The sequence below is a fragment of the Myotis lucifugus genome, unplaced genomic scaffold (genome assembly GCF_000147115.1).
Source record: "Myotis lucifugus unplaced genomic scaffold, Myoluc2.0 scaffold_0, whole genome shotgun sequence".
In the NCBI taxonomy this organism is placed as follows: Eukaryota; Metazoa; Chordata; class Mammalia; order Chiroptera; family Vespertilionidae; genus Myotis; species Myotis lucifugus.
In genome coordinates, this window is record NW_005871048.1 from 7,016,700 (window position 1) to 7,039,364 (window position 22,665).

At 40.5% G+C, this 22,665-nt stretch overlaps 2 protein-coding genes and 1 long non-coding RNA gene across 4 annotated transcripts in view; 1 reads left to right on the forward strand and 2 right to left on the reverse strand.

Moving 5' to 3' along the window:
* LOC102422619 (zinc finger protein 474-like) overlaps window positions 1–6,272 on the reverse strand; it is a 108,485-nt gene extending 102,213 nt beyond the window's left edge. Inside the window, exon 1 of the mRNA XM_006081102.3 lies at window positions 6,218–6,272. The gene's annotated coding sequence lies outside the window, so the exon portion shown is untranslated. The remainder of the gene's footprint in view (window positions 1–6,217) is intronic.
* A 607-nt stretch (window positions 6,273–6,879) lies between these two features.
* LOX (lysyl oxidase) lies at window positions 6,880–21,254 on the forward strand. Of its 2 annotated transcripts, XM_006081100.3 has the most exons (7): window positions 6,881–7,894; window positions 8,253–8,361; window positions 9,995–10,132; window positions 11,376–11,532; window positions 15,391–15,486; window positions 15,888–16,003; window positions 20,329–21,254. In XM_006081100.3, exons 1-7 carry the CDS (start codon window positions 7,264–7,266, stop codon window positions 20,333–20,335), a joined length of 1,254 nt encoding a protein of 417 aa, XP_006081162.1. In that variant the 5' UTR covers window positions 6,881–7,263; the 3' UTR covers window positions 20,336–21,254. The 2 variants fall into 2 exon arrangements, with proteins under 2 accessions (XP_006081163.1, XP_006081162.1); XM_006081101.3 differs by lacking the exon at window positions 20,329–21,254 and having other exon boundaries at window positions 6,880–7,894; window positions 15,888–16,007.
* Window positions 8,379–22,665, reverse strand: part of LOC111823278 — a 39,762-nt gene continuing 25,475 nt past the window's right edge. The window contains exon 3 of the long non-coding RNA XR_002826308.1: window positions 8,379–8,512. This is a non-coding gene — a long non-coding RNA (uncharacterized LOC111823278). The remainder of the gene's footprint in view (window positions 8,513–22,665) is intronic.

Sequence of the window (22,665 nt, forward strand, 5' to 3'; positions counted from 1 at the left end):
TATACCCAACAGAGTTGATTTATTTTTCAAAGGATATTCCTCCCTCAAAGTAACATAATAGGCATTTTAAAAGTGAAAAAATGTCCTGTTTTCATTGATATAGAAAATGCCTTTCCGCATGACTGTCTATCACAAACGGTCTTTGTTGACTTTTAAATTCTAATGTCTAAGCAACAAGCAGTACCAACAGTTACCATCTATTTAGTGCCATCTATAAGCAAGATTCTCTGCCATACACTTACAAACATTTCATTCTCACAACAACCCTGCAAGATAGGTCTTATCTTCATCTTCGGATGAGAAATCCAAGTCTCAGAATAGTTAAGCAATTTGTCCAAGAACATCCTGTCAGTAGAAAGTTGAGGTAGCAGTTATCCAAAAACCGTCTCCATCACACATATTCTTTCTACTATTTGTCACCTTCCAGTTAATTCATATGTCAGACTTATTCCAATGCCATTTAGCCATGGGCACTAGGTAAACAGCCATTCATTTAATTGGTCTGGTCACAATGTCCTTGTCATGTTACCTTTAATGAGTCACTCATTTAATAATTATCCAAATAATTAAAACAAAGAAAGAAAACCAAAGAAACAAATACTTAACCTTCTTTCGACTTCACATGGCAAGAGTTTAATATGGTGTTTATAACAGGATAGACCTGGGTTCAAGATCTAGCTTCGGCAATTTTTAACTGAGCATATTGCTTAATCTCTCTAAGCTTCTATTTCCTACATGAAATGAAAGTACTAATGACCACCTCATAGGGTTGTTGTGAGGATAAAGTGAGGTAATACATCTAAGCACTTTGCATTAGGCTAAGAACACTGTAAATGACTAGAGATAAAAATGTTTGTTATTAATGAGAGGGCAGATATCATTTGTTAGAAAGGCTGATTAATTGCTTATTTTTCTTATTATTGCATATTTCCTTATTATTTCCTTTTACTAGGGACCATTTTAGCAAGCCTGGAAAGACCCTGTGTATTCAACTCAATTATCTGGACTTCAGAGATTCTTTAGCCAAAAATCATTCTAAGGTTGTATACATTTAGTTTCCACTTAATATTTATTTAATATTTTCACTCAAACAATTCACTTAATATTTTCCATATTCCATTGTATTATGTGCCCTTATATTACTTCCAATAACTTATATGGACAATTGAGAATAAAGTATGCAAGATATGCCACTGTCTTGTTCTCTGTAAGTAGCCCAAAACAATGGTCAAACTGTCCAGTGCCATTATGTGACCTATAGGGACACGATTCCCACAAACTATGAGCTTCAGTTTTTCCCTTTTTATTTTCCATCCTCTGGAAGAGATCCCTGAAACAGTGGAAATGTAAAAAAAAGAAAATAGGTAGAAGCCAAATAAACCAATGTTTGTAACAATGTACTAACTATAACTAACTGGGCCTGCTTTAAAAGACTCTCCTGGCTTTAAAAGGCATTATATAAAATTCTTTGATTCTCTGCTTAGGGTGTTATATAATTGAGAGACAGTAAGATGATACAATGAGTAGTATTCTAATAATAACAGAAAAAGAAAGTATGATTCTCAAAACTGACCTTAAACCCAATCAGAGAACAAGTTTTCATCTTTACAGTCCCATCACAATCTTCCTTCCACTTTGCCTCTATTCCAAACATAAAACACCCTCAAATGTTCTCAGAACTATTATTTTTATAGGGAAGAGAAAAAAAACAAACTCCATGAAATTTGCAATAGGTTATTAGTAATTTGTCGTCTTGCTCCTCTTGGGCCTCCAAAGAAAGCAGTGCACCTTGGGTTAAGTTAAAGCAGTGGGCTTACTATGGTGGATTGCAACTATTTGTGTGTGACAGGCAGATAAGAAAGATGGCCCAGTTAAACATAAATGTCCTTTCCACTTCTCTCCTACCATCTTAGAGGATCACCTGCAGGTTATATTGGATTAAATAACTTTTAGGGTTCTGGGACAGTGAAGCTGAATCCAGAAAGAGCTGAGGAGCAGCAAACAGGCCAGGATGTAGAGCCAGAGTGCATGGTACTCTATCAGTTAAAAACAGAAACGACCTAGTACACCCCACAGCATGAACAGTTGCCTCATTGTCATTGGACAGTCCGTCAGGCCTAATCAAATCACTTGGGCTTCACTTGTAGGCAGTTTTGCCAACTGGCTGATTCCTTATTTTTGTGGTCAATATAACCAAATTACTTTGAACTTTATTTCATTGAATTTCAAAGACCCATTCTCCTATCATAACTTCACCTCTTCTCATTTCTTCTATTTTGTTCTAGTTACTAACATTATTTACGTAATCACATATGGATATGCATTAAAGGTACCAGAATGAAATACTTTTCCATTCCCTAGGGTTAAGCTCCACTTTTCCATTCCCTAGGTGGCCCAAGGGGATAGGTAACCAAACAAGATATATTTAAAATTCATTATTTCTGGAATTCTCCTACCCAGTCTGTTTACAGATTTTTTTTTCCAGTTCAGTCTTGACACACAGACAAGTGTGTACCAACTGTCTACTTTTTATATTTGGGTGAGTACCTGGAAGTGGTATGTGGTAGAAGACAAGAATGAGGAGAAGGGAACACAAGCACACTGTTAACTTCAAGACAACCTTACTCCTCGCCTTCATTTTAGTCCAAGTGAAAAGATTCCTGGTTTTTTATTTCACTCTGTTACCCATTTTGAAGTACCTTTTTAAATGTGTTCATGTCCTCATTCACCCCTCAGTTCATCCCCCTGGTGTTGGATGTCATACCTACCTCTTTTCTCAATAATTTTCCCTTTACAGATCTCCAGCTTCACACTTTCTTTATTCTACTTCCTCTGATGTTTTCAAACTACACAGCATCAAAGCACATATGAGCATTAGTCTTGACCAAAGAATAGGATTTGTATGAGCTTCCTGAGCCCCAAACAAAAGAATTTATGTTCGACCCGGAGTCCTTTGACAATGGCATTAGTGTTCTGGAATTGGTTGTTCAGAAACACTACTATATGGTTTGGGCTTTCTATATAACACAACTTTCCATTTATATGGAAAATATTATTCCCAAAATATAAATACAGTTAAGTATCAGGAACATAGCTTTATGACAACTTTCCCTTTTATGACAACTTCCCCATTTTGGGCCAGATTTTGCAGTTTAAGTCCTTAATATTGATAGCCTGGAGCCTTAAATAAAAATTTTAAAAAAGTGACATCAGCCTGGCCAGTGTGGCTCAGCGGTTGAGCATCAACCCAGAAACCAAGAAATTGTAGGTTCGATTTCTGGCCAGGGCACATGCTTGGGTTGCGGACTCGATCCCCAGTAGGGGCCATGCAGGAGGCAGCTAATTGATGATGTTTCTCTCTCATCAATGTTTCTGTCTCTCTGTCTGCCTCCCTTCCTCTCTTTCTAAAAATCAATAAAAACATTTTTTTTTAAAAAAGTGACATCATTCCATCTCTCTTCTTCTTATGGTATACGCTGCAAAATTGTCCACAAAAAGAAAGTCTCAATATCAAAGTGAAAACATTTGCGGATCTTACCAAAACTGAAGGTATCTTGATATAGCTGCAGTTACCATTATTATTATTTCAGTGCTGAGTAGAAGGAATTGTGGTTTCTCCAATATTGTGAATAATTGTTTTGTCATTAAACAGAGAGTACAATATGTGTCTAGACTATCTCCCATAGGACTCACAAACACTTTCAATTGTCCCCAATGTGGTAGCCACATGTTTGTTTTCAGCTGGCTGAGTCTTAAGCCAGAGTTTAGAGAAAGTGGAAGAGAGAGAAAACAATTAAGCATCTCTTTAGGATGTGTCACAAAGGGTAATGCGTTTCCCCCCATAAAGTAATGCGTTTAAAAGAAAATAAATATTGCACACCATTACTGTTCTCATTAGTTACTTATACTTTGATAAGAGTAAAGACATTTTTAAACTGTTGGAGCAAATTCAAAAATTGGTGAACCTCATTCAGCTATAAATTCTGAGAATGCATGAACTCATTGATATTCATTGAGTGCTCATGTGTGCCAATTACCATTATGGTATACTACACTTCAGAGCATAAATGCGTTCAAAGTATTTGTCAAGGAAATAAATGGATATTGAATTTCACTGATGGGAAATAAGTAAAAAAGGAAAATCACAGTCTGCAAACTCTAGCTCATACATAAAATACATCCAATGTTTTAAAGTCCAACTGAAGTAGTTATTCAATTAAATATTAATAATCATAATGAAACACTATAGTGAATGAATTGAAAGTAGTTGCAAGTACTTAGACATTCACAAAAATCAGAGATTTTAAAACTAGAAAAACTACTTTAGAAAAGATTTGGATAATTCTTGATTTCTACAGATAACTGAGAGCCAGGGAAAGTAAATCAACTGTCCAAAGATACACAGCTTTTTTGTGTGAGCACCAGGATTGGAAACAAGGCTATTTTATCTGAGATCCAGCATAAACTTTCTCCCTCCATTAGGAGCTGCTGTGGTCGGCCGCTCTGACAGTGACCTCCACAGCAGAGGTCTTCCCTCGGGAACATGTGGTCAAGCACTAGCAGTTACAGGCTTCTCTCTTCTGGGGAATACACTTCATGGGTGCACGCAGAATCTTTTTCAGATGAGAGGTAATTATACACTCTCCCTTCCTGCTACTCCTATAATTTGGCCTGTCCATTCAAATTATATACACCTGCTTCTTTTTACTCTATCTTCTCTTTGTGGGTTTGGAGAAATTGACTAGTTTAATTTTAACCACAGCATCAAGTCCATAAAATGACAGCTGGAGATGTCTCTGACCTTCGCAGAAAGAAATGACACCATTGACCTGTCATCAGTGGGATTTGCACTTTAAGTTTTATCTTCATCATATAAGCAATAGGTTTGCCAATCCACTGGCAAGCTTCCATCTGACACCTCTTTGTGACCAAAGACACTATGGGGTCATGGGCAGAGCAAATCCAACTGGACTCAAAAAGAGCCAAACCTATCACCTTGGACTCAAAATTGTGTGACCGGAGTAGTTGAGAGAAGCAGCCACAATTCCCTCAGTGTCAGTCAGGGTTCTTTAGGTGGCAAATAACAGATATTGACTCTGAACAAAGGAACACATTGGGAAAAAAAATGGAAGGACCAGGTGTTCAAAGATATTGGTGTAACACAGCTCAGGGGGAATCTGTGTAGCAAACCCCACAGACACTTTCTTCAGTAGTGGGGAGAGTGGACCCCAACATTGTTGACCTCTGTGTCTTTCTGCTTAAGAGTCAAATTCTAGGGAGACAGTGTGATGAGCCAAGCTTGGATATCATGACCACTACCTGAAGCGGGGGAAGTCTCATGAATGCTCAGTTAGTGCCACAATTCAATGGGTAGAGGAAGTTTCCCAACGGAAAATAGTTGTTCAGAACAACAACAACAACAACAAAAGGGAAATGGATGCTGAGCAGTCCAATTAGCAGATGTCCACAACATCACCAATGTGGAGAGACAGAGCCTGGCTGGCGTGGCTCAGTGGATGAGCATCGACCTATGAACCAGAAGGTCAGGGTTCGATTCCTGGTCACGGCACATGCCCGGGTTGCAGGCTCGATCCCCAAAGTGGGCGTGCAGGAGGCAGCTGATGGATGATTCTCTCTCATCATTGATGTTTCTATCTCTCTTTCCCTCTCCCTTTCTTCCTGAAATAACTAAAAATATATTTTAAAAAAACACGTGGAGTGACAGAGACTAACAGAGATAGCTGAATATTGAAGTATTCAGCTCAAGGATGACACTAGCTCAGACAACAGGTCAAGGATGACACCAACAAAAGGTTATTAAAATCTGGTGTTGAGTCATAGTTTTAAGTCAAGCTGTTTAGCAGCAATTTTCCTTTGAAATGTCTCCAGCACTGCCCAAAACCTGTGTGGTATGTGAATATCTGGTCCATTAAGTATCTCTTTCCAACCTCCCACCCTATCCTCCTGCCCATTCTCCTCTGGCCACTCCTACACCCTTCTCTTTACCAAAATCCGAATCCCAGCTGTTTCTTTAGCAACATTTTTGTTTAAATTGGAAAATCAATCAAACATCATAGGACTTTTCGATACTTAACAAATGGTGACTTATATTTTTAAAATCCAAAGTGAAACCTAATTATTAGATGTAAAAGAGAGAGGGGGAAAAAAGTCAGATAAAATGCTTATTTGTCCTGAGTGCGCTCTCAGGCAGTCTCACCCCAGCCCCTGCTCAATGAAACTTCCTGGTAGACACTGTTGAGGTGAAAGATGGTTCTTTACTTCCATTCAAAGTACAGATCAGGCCAGCATTCTGAAAAAGAGGCAGATTTCAGTGTTACTGGCTTTTGTTCCCTGCAAAATTTCACTTTTAGTTATTAAAGTATTCACTGTAGGAAACAAATTTGTAACCCATTTCTCATGTTACCAACACACAAAAAACAAAATTTGATATCCTGGGGTTTATTTGCTGAGGGCACTTCCCATAAAAGTGAGTGAGTATGCATTGGAAAATGTGTCTGGGTAACTCCTTAAGGATAAATGTTAGTCACAATCGTTCCACCTCCAACCCCCAACTCTCGCCCCTAGCACCCTCCCCACCTCCTGACTTCCCGCCTCTCCAGGGCTGGTGACCTAATAGCATTTTTCTTCATGCATATTTTGGCTTCGCCCCATGGCCTGGCTGCCTTCGTCTGTCTGAGTCTTTTGAAATTCCTGCATGTTCGCCCCAGATTAAACCGAGTGTGTCTCAGGATGTGTGTTCCGTTTGGTTCTTTCCCCTTAACGTTCCCTGTGCAACGTGTCTGGGGAGGGGGAGGGGGGGAGGAGGACGGGACGGGGAGGCGCGGGAGGGGCAGAGGCGAGGAGCTGTCCCCTTGCACGTTTCCAATCGCATTACGTGAACAAATAGCGGAGGGGTGGCCAGGCCAGAACGGCTTGTGTAACTTTGCAAACGTGCCAGAAAGTTTAAAATCTCTCCTCCTTCCTTCACTCCAGACACTGCCGGCTCGCCGGGCCGCCGCGCCGCTCCCCATCGCCTTCCAGAGCACTGGGAAAGAGCAGAGGCGGGTGCCACGTCCCAGCAGCCGCCTGGACTGGAGAAGGGTCTGCAGCCCAACCTTGGCACTGCTTGCTGGGGACTACGAGACCCGCGCTCCGCTGCCTTCCTGGTGGAAGAGTTCTCCCTCCCTCACGTGATTTCTGTCCAATTTTCCTTTTCTCTGAGCTACGTCCTCCCGGAGTGGGGGCAATCGGAGAAGGGGAGAGATGCGCTTCGCCTGGACCGCGCTCCTGCTGGGGCCGCTGCAGCTCTGCACGGTCCTGCGCTGCGCCCCGCCGGCCGCCGGCCAGCAGCAGCCCCCTCGCGATCCCCCGGCGGCTCCGGGCGCCTGGAGCCAGAAGATCCAGTGGGAGAACAACGGGCAGGTGTTCAGCCTGCTGAGCCTGGGCTCGCAGTACCAGCCGCAGCGCCGACGGGACCCGAGCGCCACCGCCCCGGGCTCCGCCAACGCTGCCGCCCAGCAGCCGCGCACGCCGATCCTGCTGCTCCGCAACAACCGCACGGCGGCGACTCGGGCGCGGACCGCTGCCCCGTCGGGTGCCGCCGGCGGCCGCCCCAGGCCCGCCGCCCGCCACTGGTTCCAGGCTGGCTACTCGTCGTCCGGGACCCGCGACGCTGGCCCCGCGCGCGCGAGTAACCGGACCACGTCCGCAGAGCGCCCGGCACTCAGTAACTTGAGGGTGCCTAGCCGCGTGGACGGCATGGTGGGAGACGACCCATACAACCCTTACAAGTACTCCGACGACAACCCCTATTACAACTACTACGACACGTATGAAAGGCCCCGGCCTGGGAGCAGGTACCGACCGGGCTATGGCACCGGCTACTTCCAGTACGGTAAGCGCCCCAAGTCTCAGGAGCCACCCGGGCACCCCTTCCCCAACGTGGCTGGTGGCTCCCCGACGTGGCTGCCAGGGCGCGGCAGGCCCGAGCCCCCGCAGATCCGACCCCTCCCCCTGCGCCTGCAGAGGCAGCCCTGGAATCTGGTGCAAACCGCGCGCCTGGCCCCTCCTGCTTCCTTTCCACATTGCTCTGCAGCCCCAGGCATCCCCCATTCTCCTGCTACCCGCAGCCCCACACTAAAACAGCAGTCCGGCTGGGTAGAGGTTGAGGAGTTAAGGGACACGGAGGGACCAGTGGCCAGGGCAGGGGGCGCAGGGTTGTCTCACTATGCCCATCACCTGCTGACGTTTAGGTCTCCCGGACCTGGTGCCAGATCCCTACTACATCCAGGCGTCCACTTACGTGCAAAAGATGTCCATGTACAACCTGAGATGCGCTGCGGAGGAAAACTGCTTGGCCAGGTACGAGCTGGGATATCAGCGGCCTGGCTCCCCTCTTGGCTCCAGGGGCTCATCAGGTCCCTGGTTCTGACTACTCTTGTTCCTAACAGACAAGAGTTGGGAAGTGGTACAAGAGCTGGGAAGTAGGACTTGAACTCCTGGGCACGGTGACCTGGATGGAGAGAGAAAAATTTTAAGATTTCTGTAGGTTCTGTCTTTCAAACTGCAGCACAAATCAAGGAGATGGAGCAAATCCTTCTCCCAAGTGTGTTTGTGTGTATGTGTGTGTGTGTGTGGGGGGGGGGGGGGGTAGGGGGGGGCTCTGTCTGTTTTCCAAGATCCTTCAACTTTGAAGCCAACTGTTTCCAATAACTTTTTATTAAACAACTAGCTGTACAATAACATGGAAAATATTGTAATCAAAGAGCTTGTTAATATACCCTTAAAAGACGGGGGGCTAATTTGCCACCAAGGAACCCCTTATTGGCAAAGGTTAAGTTTTCTCCTTTTGTTTGAAGCCATAATTAACTTAGCTATTTGGGTGTCACTACAGCCAGAATAAGACTATGAACAAGAACTTTGTTTTTCCATCAGTCCTAAAATAAAATCATAGTAATAGATTTCTCTGAAGTTGCAGCTGGGAAACCAGCGGAGGGAGCTAGAGGACGTTTTGATAGGTCTCAGAAATTTTTACACTGTAAAATAAGGTCATTAGTCATCAGTAGTATTTGAATGCATATTCACACAAAATAGTATATTAGAAGGAACACAGTAATGTTTATTCATATATTTCTTCCACTGTGACCCTTTATAATTTTCAGGCTAAAGGAAGAGAAGAAAATCCAAGCTCATCATTTTCATTCTTGAGTCTTGCATCACTAACACCATTGCGCTCCCTATACTATTACAGTAATGCTGTTGTTTTGAAGACAGTGAAATTACAAAATTATTTGTCTAAAATTATTTGTGTACTTTTTAGAGTGATTTCCCCACTTTACATCATAGTTATTTGTTCAAGATATGTATTGTTAAATTCAAAGTTCTTAACAGGTAAATATGATTTTTTTTTTAATCTGGGATAATTTCCACCTCAGTTTCACTCATTCATATGGTTAAACTTGATTATAAATATAAAGTTTACTTATCACCTGTTATTTTAAAATATTTTTTAAATCATTGATTTCAGAGAGAAGAAGGGAGAGGGAGAGATAGAAACATCAATGATGAGAGAGAATCATTGATTGGCTGCCCCCTGCATGCCCCCTACTGGGGATCGAGCCCAAAACCCTGGCATGTGCCCTGACCAGGAATCAAACTGTGACCTCCTGGTTCATAGGTTGATGCTCAACCACTGAGCCACGCCAGCAAGACTATAATACTAATTTTATTGTTTTTATATTTATACTGAGGATTTCCATAGTTGTCATTCACTCACCCATTCAACATATATTCACAGAGCTCTGACTACTTGCCAGGCACTCTTCTAAGATCTGGAGATTCCACAATAATAAGCAAAATGCCCTGACTCTTGAACCCATAGTCTAGTTGGAGGAGTGGGAGAGTCACCATTATATACTGAAAAGGTTTTGCTTGTAATTTTCTCTTTAGTTAATAGTCTGTGAAAATAATAATGTTTCTTTTTTTTAAATGACAGCTCAGCATATAGAGCAGATGTCAGAGATTATGATCACAGGGTGCTGCTAAGATTTCCCCAAAGAGTGAAAAATCAAGGGACATCAGATTTCTTACCAAGCCGACCAAGATATTCCTGGGAATGGCACAGCTGTCACCAGTAAGTGGATGGGCCTCCTGGGTACTTTTGAGTTGGTTTTGTATTTTTCAAATGATTTTTACACAAAGGGAGAAATGTGCTGTCTTTCACATTTAGAATTTTTCTCTATATAGTCTGACATAATCAATGGAATCTGTCTTTAAAAGAATGCATCAATTATTAGATCCCGTTATCTTTTAAATTAGAAACTCTAAGTCCAGTTTATTAAAACTGTTGATAGGGTCCAGTGATTGGATTCACTAGAATTTTACTTCAATATATTTCAAGTAGATTTATTAAAAAGCCCATTGCAGCCAAGATCATCTGTAGTTAGCATTTAACAGCATTTAATAAAGACCACAAGTTGTTATTAAAAGGGTTCAGATACCTTTCTCAAAGAAAGGTGTATATGATATACTCCATGAGCTGAGAAGACCTATCTCCATCTTTCAAAAGACCTGTATCAATACAACTTTGCCTGTTCTGTCCTAAATTTAAAGATTTCCACATTAGGTTATTCTGTAATTAGCCTAGATAAATTGCTCAGGTGTTTATTGCCAGAAAATCCTGATATGTGCCCTTAAACTTTCTTCAGTTTGAACCATTTCCTTTTGTTCTCTTCCTAATGGGAGCAGATGAATAACTCAGCATGTTCTCTTTCATGAAATGATAACAATAGATATGAGCACCTAATGTGCTGATAAAATAGAATTATTCATTTCCAAATAAAAGTTTATACTCGTTAAAACAATAATGGTGGATAAAACATACCATTTTCTCTTTTGCATTTCAGTAATGATTTTAAATCTATGGGAACTCAAATTTCTAAAATCTCACAGAAACCTCCCAAGGGTCATGTGCTCTTCTTTTTGGAATGAAAGATCAGTATAGCAGCCAAGGGAAATATACTAGAAAACACATGGCAAGTTTCACTTAAACACAGAAATTTACTGTCTATTTCTATTTAATATTCAAAGATAAAACAGGGTATAATAGAAAAGCAAAACACTCAAAATATGTCTTTTTCTTCCAAGTAGCACAGTTGAAAACTTAGTTTTTATAGACTTCTGACCCTGGATGGAGGCGGGGTGGGGGGGTGAGGGGAGATAATGCATGAATCTGGCTTTAAAAAGATAAACATTATCTTAATTTTAATGTGCAGACAGACGGGTGGGACAGCGGGAAGTCATCTGAAGTTCTCACTGCTTTTTCTCTCTCTGCCACTGACCACTGTCCACTGTCTCTGTGTTGTGGGGCACACTAGACATTACCACAGCATGGATGAATTCAGCCACTATGACCTGCTGGATGCCAACACCCAGAGGAGAGTGGCTGAAGGCCACAAAGCAAGTTTCTGTCTGGAGGACACATCCTGTGACTATGGCTACCACAGGCGGTTTGCATGTACTGCACACACACAGGTAGGTTGGCATCATCAAATCAGGCATCTGCAGGCTTCAGAGAGAAAACAAAGGGGTCTTCTATTTTCTTTCCTCCCGCCTGCCTTTTACAAACTGCTTCATTTAGGGGTTATCTAGTCAAGATAGGAGATAATTGAGAAAACAAAAGTGAAGGCTTGATGATCCAAATTATTTTGAAAGTATTTTATCATCACAGAAGGTCACTGCAGACTCATTATGTTCCACAATCAAAAGCAGCACTTTACTCTCTGAAAAAGTCTGAATGGTTTCCATATCTGCGCTCATTCTGTATTCTTTCACCGGCTTGGTAAGTAACTGTAGAAAAGATACCTGTTTTCCTACCTGCAAAACCTAGTATGCTAAAAATAGGATACCTGGTGATTATGGTTAGCAAAAGGAGAGAAAGTAGGCTTCTTAAAAAGCACTTTAAAAAACTGTCTCTTTTAATCATGTAAATAAAAGCAGAAGGATACAATTTCTTTCTTTACACATATATATTTAAGACTACAGTATAATTGATGTCAGATGTTCTTTGGATGAATTTTTAAAAATCATGCTGAACTAAGCAATTTGTGCGTCCTATAATGGGAAAATCTGTGTCAGTTCAAAGCCATGCCAGTATTTCCATAAGAAACTCTAATTTGTAAAAGGACATTATAATTTTACTCCTGCCGAAATCTTGGCAAGGAGTAATGAGTGTATATGTCTCGGGGCAAGGGGAAGCAAATTCCAGGGCTGTGGCAGGAAGCCTTTGGTGACCTAAATGTTACTGCTGCTTCTTTCTCTAAGCTTAGAATATGAAAGCAATTGGAGGGGGTAGGGTTCAATTCCATGTGCCCTGCGGCAACACTTATTCTTTAAGCAAAAGAAGATGTAATCTACCCATACCTTACAGATGTGTGTCTATAGAAATTCCTTTTTCACTCTGAGAGGCCCCCAGGACCTGCCTGTGAAGGGACCTAGTTTATTCTTTTCATTCAGAAAGAGGCACTGTGGGATAGCTCACTGCTGAAAGACATGAATCTAGGACTACAGGTATTTATAGCACTTCTGTCTCTCAATTCTTGGGGTCACTCCACTTCATTTTGTATGGTAGCTTTCCCCTTAATCATCTCATTAATGTCCTATTAACTACTATTCACCAGGTCTCGTATTATAAGCAATTTGTGTTTTTCACTTAGACTGGCATATCATTTAAAGGAAAAAACAATTCTCTCAAAGCCCCAATATTGACTTAGAATAGTTGTATTATAATGTTGATTAAATGTATCCAAATATAAAACTAGATATAACTTCCTTATATTTCTCCTATATAATAAAAGGCTAATATGCAAATCGACCGAATAGCAAATGACTGGTTGTTATGACACGCACTAACCACCAGGGGGCAGATGCTCAACGCAGGAGCTGCCCCCTGGTGGTCAGTGCGCTCCCACAGGGGGAGCACCGCTCAGAAGCCGGGCCCACAGCTGGCGAGCATAGCAGCGGTGGCTGGAGTCTCTCTTGCCTCCGCAAAAGCACTAAGGATGTCCGACTGACAGTTTAGGCCCGCTTCCCGTGGGGAGCAGGCCTAAGCCGTCAGTCAGACATCCCCCGAGGGCTCTCAGACTGTGAGAGGGCGCCCCCACCCTGAGTGCACAAACTTCGTGCACGGGGCCTCTAGTACTTTCATAAAAAATTTATATGTTAAATGTATACAAAACTAGAAACTGTCAGATTAACTTACTGTATCAGTTGTGTTTTGCTAAAACCAAACAGCTAATTTAGACAGCCTCAGGTAAGGTTCTACATTTAATCTGGTTTTAAAGCATGACTTTGAATATATGAAATACCTGTTTCCTTAATGGCCTTAAAAACTCCCATATTTGTTTGCTAGTTCAAATAACCAAAGCTCATACTTAACTTCTGCCAGCTGAGTCATGCTAGAGTACCAGTTCCAGCATTCTTTAAAGCTCTTTTATTTACTTGAAAGTAATATTAACATTGTAGCACTATTTAAACCTGGATTAAAGAGATATCTATTCCAATGACATCCTTGTAATGCCATAAATTTAGTAGTAGCAACAGCAACAACAATAAGAGCTAACACTTATTAAGTATTTATTATGTGCCAGAACAAATGATATGCTGGGATAAGAAAGCAAAAATTATTCTATTACATATTTACTCCTCAACATACTGTTAATGCATTGGTATGAGCAAAGGTGGGTACATGGTCCTCACTGCTGTGGCACAGGTACTTCTGAGTGTGGCCTGTCCATGCTACATTGTGTGTGGTATGAGAGCACAATTCTTCCTCTTTCTCCCCAAATCAGGTTATCATCAAACCAGCACTGGTAGGACACGCTTAGATGATTTTGCCATCTCTTTGGCGACCAAGGTGATCTTAAGCACCAAAGCAATTTGGGGTGCTGAAATTAAATAGCAGTATTGAGTTAAAATGACTCTAGCATATGCTTTTTAATTTACTTTAGATTACCATTAGAATGAAAATACAACAGTAAAAATTCTTGTGAAGAACTAATAGATTTGAGACTGCACCTATAGACTTCAGTATGAACAAACTTCTCCAGACTATAACTTTCCAGAGAGCAAGGACTGTATCTCATTGGTATTCTCCTCGCAGCCTGTAGAAGTCACTCATTTACTTGCTGACATGAGTACCTTAGCAAGTGAAGTGAGGTGGGATGTGTACATTGAGACATACATTCATCCCTTTAATTCAACAAGGTATTTCAGTGACTATATGAGAAAGGGTACAGTGTGGTGGGGAACATCAGAGACTCTGGATCCAAATGCCTAAACTCAAAACCAACTCAGCCACTTATAAGCTATATATCTTCCACGAGTTATTTGACCTTACTGTGCCTCAGATTCCTTATTTGTAAAATAGGGATAATAATAGCACCTGCCTCATGTAGTTCTGGGAACTAAATTTATGTTTAAAATGATTCCTGGCATGTAATACATAATTACTGTTAGCTATTCAAAAATGCAATCATAGACCTTACCCTTAGGGAGCTTACAACCTTCAGTTAGATGTTTTTATATAGTATGATTATAATTCAGAGCAGAAAAGGATAAATACTATAAAAGCTATATACACAAGAAAGTATCATGGGCAGAGTACAGGAAGTAATTTCCAAAGGTCGAAATTGGGAAAGGTTGTACTGAGAAGAGAATATTTGAGCTAAATTGACTAGTATGTGGCCTTTATTCTTGAGCTGGTGATAGTCTAGAATTTTAGTGGAGGTCTATTTTGTCACTTAAGATTATACTTATCACTGGTGATTTATGATACTTTTATGAAGCTAGATATACTACTACTTATATTAGGCAGGTTTTTGTTTGTTTTTTGGCTGGAGGTGCTATAAGGCTGAGTAAAATATATTTCTCAAGGGAGATGCAATATAAGTATAGTTGTACTTATAAACTCTTGTAAGTACTAACTTAAAATCTAATTTATAAATAATATGCATATTCTCTCTCTCGCTCGCTCTCTCTCTCTCTCCCTCCCTCCCTCCCTCCCTCCCTCCTCTCTGTTAATCCTTCATCCGAGGATATTTTCCCATTGATTTTTAGGGAGAGTGGAAGAGAGAGGGAAAAACAGAGAGAAACATCAATGTGAGAGAAACACATCAATTGGTTGCCTCCTGCATGAGCCCCAACCAGGGCCCGTGCCAGGGAGAAGCCTGCAACCAAGGTACGTGCCCTTGACCAGAATCAAACCCAGGTCCCTTTGGTCCACAGGCTGACGCTCTATCCACTGAGCCAAACTGGCTAGGGTTAATATGCATATTCTTTAGCATACTCTAACCATACACCATCTTTTTAAATTTTTTATTTTATTTGTTTTAGGGATTGAGTCCTGGCTGTTATGATACTTACAATGCAGACATAGACTGCCAGTGGATTGACATCACAGATGTAGCACCTGGAAACTACATCTTAAAGGTAGAGACCTTTGAGAATATACAGCTGTAACTTATTTCCACTGCAATTTGATAGATCCCTTTTTCTGCATTCAAATGTTAGATAATCATGACCCTGAAAGCAATTATACATTTTCTATAACTATTTCTAAATGATCCAAGATATATGATATATGTATGTGTGTGTGTGTGTGTGTATATATTGTTGTTGTTGATAGTATTACAGATATCTCCCAAAATGTCTTATTTTAAAAAACTTGAGGGGAAAATATACAACCTCTCCAGAGTTTAACCATTTGCCTAAAACTTCACCCTCCCTGCCTCTATGAGTTGAAGCATGGTAGCCCTATGAAAACAGGAAGAAATTAACCAGTAAACACTGCTAATAAAATCTGAAATACAGATGATGTTTGTGTTGCCTAGGTCAGTGTGAACCCCAGCTACTTGGTGCCTGAATCGGACTATTCCAACAATGTCGTGCGCTGTGACATTCGCTACACGGGACATCATGCGTATGCCTCGGGCTGCACAATTTCACCGTGAGTCTGACTTGCCTAACTAAGTGATACTCTTTCCCAAGCGTTTTAGTTCATCAACAGGCATTACACAGGGTATATTTGTTTCTATCGTTAGAATAGCCTCCTTGCAAAGTAGACCGAAGGTAGAAAATGGTCTGCACTATCACATAGTTAGAGCTGATCTTTTTTTGGCAATGCTAGAGAAAGAAGGGTGTACTCAGCTTTTTAGCATCTTAAAACTTAGTTCTGAAGAAACACACCCACACACAGAGAACACACTGTTTATCCAGAAAGCATGTGTGGAGGCCGAATATGTGAAATATGCAATACGCAGTGTGGGTGACCTTGTGGGAGCCCAAACGGTTGGGTTTCCTGCTGCTGCCAGAGTCCATGACGGAGTTCTGGAGAAATTCCTAGAGTTCCTCAAAGTACTTTCTGAAAAATCACTGCCTTAAAGAATGCAGCTGAAGGGATCAGACTGCCTGCTCTGTGAAAATCAAGAGTTCACATATCTGAGTTCTAGAACAAATACTAGGGAAATATTCCACAAAAGAAGGGATGTGTGGAGGTACCTTCATCATTTTCTTAGTCCTGAAACCCTTCTCCAAATGACATCTTAGATAGAATCCCAGCACATTAATATTAACAGGAGTGGTGTGTTGATGACAGTACTTAGCGAAAGCTGGGCAGGTTTCCTGCTTGTCTGTCCGTCTCACCCTATGCAGTGGTTCTCAACCTTCCTAATGCCGCGACCCTTTAATACAGTTCCTCATGTTGTGGTGACCCCCAGCCATAAGATTATTTTCGTTGCTACTTCATAACTGTAATTTTGCTACTGTTATGAATCGTAATGTAAATATCTGATCTACAGGATGTATTTTCATTGTTACAAATTGAACATAATTAAAGCATAGTGATTAATCACAAAAACAATATGTAATCATATATGTGTTTTCCGATGGTCTTAGGCGACCCCTGTGAAAGGGTAGTTTGACCCCCAAAGGGGTCGCGACCCACAGGTTGAGAACCGCTGCCCTAATGCCTTAAGCACTGCCTGTTTTAGTGTTGCTGGGTTAGAGAGTCTAACTACACGAGCCACCTGTGAGCGGCACCTTCTGAACAATGAGCACACCATGAGAGTGATACTAACAACGCAGCAGCTTTGCTTTGACGCTGGAGAGGCACCGGTGCCTCTTGGTCACACAGAAAGGTATAACAGGTACACTAGAAACTCACAATTAATAGTAATTTCTCCCTGATGTACCAACCAGGACAGTGGTTCACCACACATGCACCTGTAGTTGTAGGTTTCCCCAAGACCACCTAAACCGGTTGTGCAGGTTCTGCCTTAGACCTGGGCTCCTGTCCCATGCTCCACTCACAGAGCCACCTCCTGTGGCTTGGGCTGCATTCACCTTACAGGGGCGCCTTTTCCTCATTCCCATGAATGAGCAAAGGCTGTGCTTTACAAGTGTCATCACGTGCCACTTTCCATCACATGCCATTCAAGGTCAATGAAGCTTGTAACTGCAAAGGGACAGTACTGAAAAAATGATAATTAAACATATTCTTCTGAACATGCCCACAACACAGGAAACCTGGATGGGTTTATGACCCATATAGTACAGAGCGATCACAGTGTAACTGCAAATCCCCAGAACAGCAATGGAATTTGAGCTACAATAAATGGGTTATCTTAATTTTTATAATTCCTTCATTCTCTAATCCTTGGTACTCTCACACGTGCATTATGTATTTATTGAGGTCCTACACTGGGTATTAGAGAGCAATGCAAGGATAAATAAGATTCCTGACCCTGTATAGCAATAATTCCAATAATTCCAATTAATTACTTGTGAATCTTTGTTCAATGTTTGTCTCTGTTCTACTGTCATAGCCGGGACCTCGCTTCTTGTCTACTGTAAACCAATTACCAGGTATAGGTCTGCCACCATGTAGCCTCTTAGTCAATATCTCTCTTTAGGGAATTGAGAGGGTGAGAGAAATACACAACTGTAATAAACAAACAATGAGGAGCTCCACGAGGGGTAAAATAATCCGCGAGGGGTAAAATAAAATGCAGTGGGGCCAGAACCTCTGTAATAATAAGCTAGCTTTGCTCCAGGATGAGGTCTGGAGAGATGACTCTGTTGTTTCACAGAATGTGTCTTGCTTTTCATCCAGTAGAATCCATTGAATTGGATGTTGCCAGACATTTCCTTTTTCTTTTTTTTAAAATATGTTTTTATTGATTTCAGAGAGGAAGGGAGGAGAGAGAGAAACATCAATGATGAGAGAGAATCATTGATTGGCTGCCTCCTGCATGCCCCTACTGGGGATCAAACCCACAACCTGGGCATGTGCCCTGACCGGGAATTGAACCTTGACGTCTTGGTTCATAGGTTGATGCTCAACCACCACTGAGCCACGCCAGCCAGGCTGCCAGATATTTTGAGCAAATAAACATTGTTTCAGCCTAGAGTTGCCTTTTCTTTTTTTAACCAGTTGCCATTGACTGTAACTAAACTGCAAGAGTGGTTGAAGTAGAATTTTGATAATGAATATTGATCAGATGAAAATGTGAGTTTAATAACCCATAGTTAGTGAATCATAAATAAGATCATTCTTATCCATGAATGGAAAAGAATGGGAGAAGTGCAGAAACCTCGACTTGAGAAAGAAATCCTCCCCTTCAGCTGACTGCCTCTTACACTTTCACTTCCAGCCTCCCTTGCTAGGGATCAGAGTTCAGAGGAAGCGGAGATGTCCTTCCTCTGGCTGAGAATCAGGAGAGGCTTTAGGACAGACAGCATTTGAATTGGGCCTTGAAGGCTGAGGAGGACTGCACTGGAGAGAGTTTGGCAAGAGCATGCTCTAAATGTCAGAGGGAAGGTGGGGTGAGGGTGGGGATTGGGGGAGAAGATTAACCAGGGAACTTATATGCATATATGCATAGCCAATGGACACAGACAATAGTGTGGAGAAGACCTGGAAAGGGTAGGTACGGAGAGAAGGGGGTCAATGGGAAAAAAGGAGGAGGGACATCTGTAATAATATCAACAATAAAGATAATTTTTTTAAAAAAGAGCATGCTGGGAGGAGTCAACATCACTGACACCTACATGGCAGGAAGAAATTGCAGGATATGTTTGGAAAAGCAAGTGTTCTGGTTTGGCTAAAACATGTTCCATGGAGTGAAGAGTTAGGTAAAAAGGGTGGAGCAGTAAAATGGGACCAGATCAAAGAGAGCACTGAAGAGCAAGACAGAAAGTTAGAACTTCATTTTGGAGGCCAGGCAGAGTCTTTACGGTTCTTGGGCGGGGAGCATACGTAGCCTAAAGTTATGTGGTCAGTCTGGTGACTGTAAGTAGCAGTGGGTGTGATTCCCTTGGTAGTGTTATTGTACTTTTTTAACTCTTAAAGACATATTACCTCTCAGTTTACTAATGTTTTTCACATGAATGAAATATTTGAGAGCATTCATTGGTGTGAACAAAGCACCCAGTTAGAAAGTGTGTGCCTTTAATGTATCCTCTTCTCCCTCATTTTCCTCATTGTATACAAAACATATAGACCAAGTGACTTTGCGGTCCAGTTCAGTTCTATGATGCTACAATTAAGTTCTCTTCTCACAGACATTACTGTTGGGAAATTTATGATTTATGATTTGGACTAAGTGCATTCTTATTTCCTTTACATGGGGAATCTGTGATCATAATGTAAACACACTAATATTGATGTATTGGCTTTGATCCAGTGTCTTGCACATTAATGCCTCACTACACATCCCAAATCATGCTGGGAAAGGACTAATGCAGGACAGTGAGAGGCCATGGCCCTGCTTCTTGGTGCACATGCCATACTTGCTCCATGGAGTGAACTCACCCAGGCAGAGCTGCTGTTCTGATGAGTCCTGCTTTACTTTTGGTTGTTTCAGTAGATTTTTTTTTTAACCATAAATATCAGACATATACTTTCTGCTGTTGACATAGTTACTTTCTTTAAATCAGAGTTAAAATCAAGTATTGGCCCTAGCTGCATTGTCCTGATATGCCAATGTTGCAGGTTCGATCCCCTGTCAGGGCATATATAAGAATTAGCCAATGAATGCATAAATAAGTGGAAAAATAAATTTATATTTCTCTCTCTCTCTCTCTCTCTCTCTCTCAAATAAAAAAAATATTTTTTCTCAATCAAGTATTAATGGATAATTTCATAAGGTAACTGCTGCTTAGGTGGAGGAAAAATGATATCTCAATTTTTTAAAAGATTGACTTCAAACTTGTCTACTGTATTCATTCATAATATTATCAGGTTAATAACTTATCTTTTGTTTTTTAATATAGGTATTAAAAAGCAAGCCAAGACTCCCAATGGATAAATCAGTGCCTGGTGTTCTGAAGTGGGAAAAATAGATTAACTTCAGTAGGATTTATGCATTTTGAAAAAGAGAACAGAAAACAACAATTGAATTTTGTTTGGACTTTTTTATACCTAAGCACATAACTGGATTTTGAACATTTAAATTGGCATTGTTTGGAAAAATTTTAATATTATTATCCACATTATTTTGTGAATTAACATGTTTCAATTCTGTAGTTGCACCCTTGGCTCTTCAAAGAAATCTAAATTTATGCTCTTTTTGAAATTATAATACAGAAGAGAAAGTAATATTGCAATGAATGAGCCAAATTACTTTGAACTGGGAATTTTCTAAAGTGCTATAACTTCAGTGAACTACGGTAATCATTGGCTTATATATGTCCTGGCTCCTACTGTTTAAATAGGTATGGACACATTTGGTGCTGAGAAAGGAACAAATGCATTACCATTGGTCTCAAAAAATATTACTATATAGCAGAGAAATGGCAGTATATGTATTCAGATAGCTACATCCCTATATAAAATTTATGTTTACATTTTTTAATTAGTAGATAAACTTTCTTTCTGTCAAGTGTACAATTTCATTCTGACATACGTCAGTTTTTATTTTGGGACAAATTAAGTAATTGAGCTGCCCAACTCTCCCTGACATTTGTTGATGCTCCACTCTACTCTTTAATTTTCCTATGGGCAGAGACCTTTTAAGTGGCATCTTAAAATTACCCTTCTGGGGACTGGTATACATAGGACAACTGTGTCAGTGGGAAGTTATTCTGATGACAAATGTGATATATCCAAAGCTAATGCACAATTAAGTATATTGAAGTACTAGCCAAAAGTTTTTTCTTACAGACATAAAATAAAAAGCAAAATGAACAAGTCCCTCAAACTACAACTGTCTCTCAAATAATTTTTAAAAAGTAATGAAAACCATCTTAGAATTTTCAAATTTTCTACATTTAAAAAAATGTTCAGCTTTAAAAAGAGGAATGCTAGACAGTTTTAAGTTATCCAGAATAGATGACATAATGTGTGTGGATACAGGAACCGTATCCTATGTCATCCAGGAATCAGTCGTGCGTGTGTGTGTGTGTGTGTGTGTGTGTGTCTGAAATATAATCAAGATTAGCAAAGCACACAGCATTATGTACTTGAGGGGTTGGTGAATAAGGGTAAAAAAAAAAAAATACTTTCGGCAAAACCAAAGGCTGTGCTGCATAATGAGACAGCTGTGCTTTATTTTAAACTGTGAAATCATGTGCCACAACAGAATTGGGAGGCTTTCTCTTTTTCCTAGATTCAAAAGGTGCAGAAAGAAATCAAATTACACTTTTAAGTTAGTGGTGCTTAAGCAGAAGTTTTTCTATATTAACCAGTATTAAAATCTCAAGCAAGGTACTTCAAGTGCCAGGACACAGAGGTAGAATTTAAAAATGAGTTGGCCTCCGTGTATTACATGCCATGGAGTTGTAAAGTCAACACCATTCAGCATTCACTCAGTGCCTAGAGCGGTGAGAGGTGCTAGAGATGGACAGTCACTGAGGGGTGGATAATGGAGGGCCACAGATCTACATCCGCCAGGGCACACTTCCCAACAGAGAACACAGACAGCTTAGTAGAGATCAGAGCCTTCACTGAGCTAGTATCTGAGCTATGGGATAGCTTCTTTGATGTACCTCTTTGCCTTAAATTGCTTTTTAGTTATAAGATTGCAGAAAGATACTTTCTTTTAGATTATAATATTTTCAAATATTTTAACATACTTACTTTTAGAAAAACAAAAAACTACTGTCAGTATTAATACTGAGCCAGACTGGCATCTACAGATTTAAGATCTATTAGTACAAGATTCTTACCCCTGTATTAAAAGCTAGCCAATATCATGGCCTTTGGATACACGAGATGATACATTTACTATCATTCATTAGGCCCTCCATCTGTCTGTCCATCCATCATCATTTGAGGGCCTAATATATGCCAGGCACTGACATGCTAGGCATTAGGATATAAAAAAGATTTTCTCTAACCTCAATTAAGTATTAAAAATGTCATTATTATCCTTTAGGTTCACTTTATTTCATTTTTAACAATTATAAGTACATGTCTAAAAATTTTTATTTTAAGCTCTATTGTTTTTCATGACCATATTTTATTTTAAAAATAAGTTAAAAATTAATAGTTATATGCATGTATGTGTTACTAATAATTAAAAATGTTTCCAATCCCTGAACTGTCTGCCTTTTAAGTATAAAATGTACTATTTGATTGATTTTGAAAAAAAAAGTTTCGATTAGGAAGTA

What these genes read in the sequence shown, in the direction of transcription:
- LOX (XM_006081100.3), top strand. Translation starts at nt 7,264, where the DNA reads ATGCGCTTCGCCTGGACCGCGCTCCTGCTGGGGCCGCTGCAGCTCTGC. An exon ending in GAGGAAAACTGCTTGGCCAG is followed by an intron (nt 8,362 to 9,994) that starts GTACGAGCTGGG and finishes TTTAAATGACAG; the next exon opens with CTCAGCATATAGAGCAGATG. An exon ending in CATGTACTGCACACACACAG is followed by an intron (nt 11,533 to 15,390) that starts GTAGGTTGGCAT and finishes TATTTGTTTTAG; the next exon opens with GGATTGAGTCCTGGCTGTTA.